At 48.6% G+C, this 2,101-nt stretch overlaps 1 protein-coding gene across 1 annotated transcript in view; it reads left to right on the top strand.

Moving 5' to 3' along the window:
- The window catches only part of Rpgrip1 (RPGR interacting protein 1), a 59,581-nt gene that overhangs the window by 7,347 nt on the left and 50,133 nt on the right, over positions 1 to 2,101 (top strand). Inside the window, exon 3 of the mRNA XM_026777934.1 lies at positions 1,713 to 1,924. Coding sequence (XP_026633735.1) covers positions 1,713 to 1,924 — 212 coding nt within the window. The remainder of the gene's footprint in view (positions 1 to 1,712; positions 1,925 to 2,101) is intronic.

Below are 2,101 nucleotides of genomic sequence, written 5' to 3'. Positions count from 1 at the left end.
TTTTTTTTTGTTTGTTTGTTTATTTGTTTTCAAATAGGGTCTTGCTATGTGTCACTGACCGGCCTGAAACTCACTATGTGGACCAGGCTGGTCTCAAAATCATATAGATTAGCTTGACTCTGTCTCCAGAGTGCTGGATTTACAGGTGTGTACCACCCCCGACCCCGCTGCTCATACGTGTCATTGAGCAAGTTGGAGTTGTTGTTGCTTGTTTCAGCTTAGCCAGACAGAGCCTAGAGGACCACAAGGGGACCCAAGGCAGCTCAGTGAATGTGCAAGGTGTGAGCTCCTGCTTTGGTGTTTTGAGGGAGAACCCAAGAAAACAGTTTGCTCTGACTTGGTGCTGCCAGAATGCAGGGACAATTTACACTTGGGTATCTGGGCAACTTTCTCCTAAGAGGGAGCTGGCGCAGGCGTGGCCATGGGCTGGGGAAGAAGCTGCCATCACTCCTGTTAGCACAGAGTTATTTTATTTGTATTTATGTGTCTGTGTTGTCTGTCTACATGCATGGAAGTGCCCTCAGAGGCCAGAGGGATTGTGGGAGTTTTGGAGCTCAGGTCACAGGTGGTGAGCTGTCCAGTGTAGGTGCTGCGAACTGAATCCTGGTTCTCTGGAAGAGCAGCAAGCATTCTTAATTGCTGAGCCATCTCCACCTTTTTGTATATAAATATATTTTTTGGGGGGGCTGGAGAGATGGCTCAAGTGGTTAAGAGCATTGCCTGCTCGTCCAAAGGTCCTGAGTTCAATTCCCAGCCACAACCATCTGTAATGAGGTCTGGTGCCCTCTTCTGGCCTGCAGGCACACACACAGACAGAATATTATATACATAATAAATAAATATTAAAAATATAAAAAAATAAAACAATGATAAAATTTATGTAGCCTTGGCTGAACTAGAACTATAGTTAGAGACCAAGCTGGCCTCGAACTCAGAGCTCTACCTGCCTCTGGCTCCTGAGTGCTAATATCAAAGGAGTGTGCCAGTCTACCCAGCCCCTTTTTATGATTGTTCTTCGGAGACAGTGTCAAGTTATGTAGGTCTGGTTGGCTTAGAACTTAGAGCGGTCCCCTGCCTCTATGTCCAAGGCTGGGATTACGAGTAGACACTGCACTTAGTGGTCTTGCTTTTTCTCATGTGACAATACTTCCTAAATAACTGTGGGGCTAAGCAGCAGTTAAATCCAGTGCTGGGATTATAGGCCTGCATCACCAAACTTGCGTCAGAGATTAATCTTTTTTGGGATGCAGGGGAGGGTTTGAGACAGGATTTCTCCATATAACGGCCCTAGCTGTGTTGGCCCTAGCTGTAGACCAGGCTGGTCTCTGGCTCATAGAGATCCGCCTGCCTCTGCCTCCCGAGTGCTGGGATTAAAGGCGTGCGCCACCACCGCCCAGTTTAGAAATTTTTTATAGAATCCAGGCTCCCTCAGTCTCTACATCTGCTCCTGCCTCCAGGTTCAGGCCCTTTTGAGAGTTCTTATCCTGTCTTCCTTCAGCGATGAACTACAATGTGGAAACATAAGCCAAGTAAACCCTTTTTTCTAGCAAATTGTTTTCTGGTCAGGGTATTTCATCCAAGCAATTGTTAACCCAAGACGCCAAAGCTGGAGCTACCTCTGAGGCTTGCTTGCCCAGCTAGAATCCAGCCTTGAGTTCAAACCCAGCGTGGGCTGGTGGATGGGGAAACCCATGTGGTCTGTTTTGCCATAGGCCGAGGAGTACCGTGAAGCAGTACATCACTACCCAATTGGACCTGAGGGAACTTGTTGAGCCCAGGGAGCCTGCGAGGCGGCCGAGGACGGCGCCCCAGCGCCCCTTGGTTTCCAGGAGAAAAGCGCATCTACAGTGCTTCTGTCCCTCCAGCGCAGCAGGCAGTGCACAGCCTCGACCCCGCGAAGGAGGAAGACAGTCCCAGACGCCAGGTGTGTAACTGCAGCAGAAACCCACGAGGGAACCGAAACAGCCATGTTTCTTCCCTGCTTTATTCTTTTTTTTGTTGTTGTTGTTTTTTTTTTTGCTTTTTCGAGACAGGGTTTCTCTGTGGCTTTGGAGCCTGTCCTGGAAGTAGCTCTGTAGACCAGGCTGGTGAATAATACCAA

This window comes from Microtus ochrogaster, unplaced genomic scaffold, assembly GCF_000317375.1.
Source record: "Microtus ochrogaster isolate Prairie Vole_2 unplaced genomic scaffold, MicOch1.0 UNK91, whole genome shotgun sequence".
Classification (NCBI taxonomy): Eukaryota; Metazoa; Chordata; class Mammalia; order Rodentia; family Cricetidae; genus Microtus; species Microtus ochrogaster.
The sequence above is the reverse complement of the archived record's forward strand: the minus strand, read 5'-3'. Positions and strand labels throughout refer to the sequence as shown.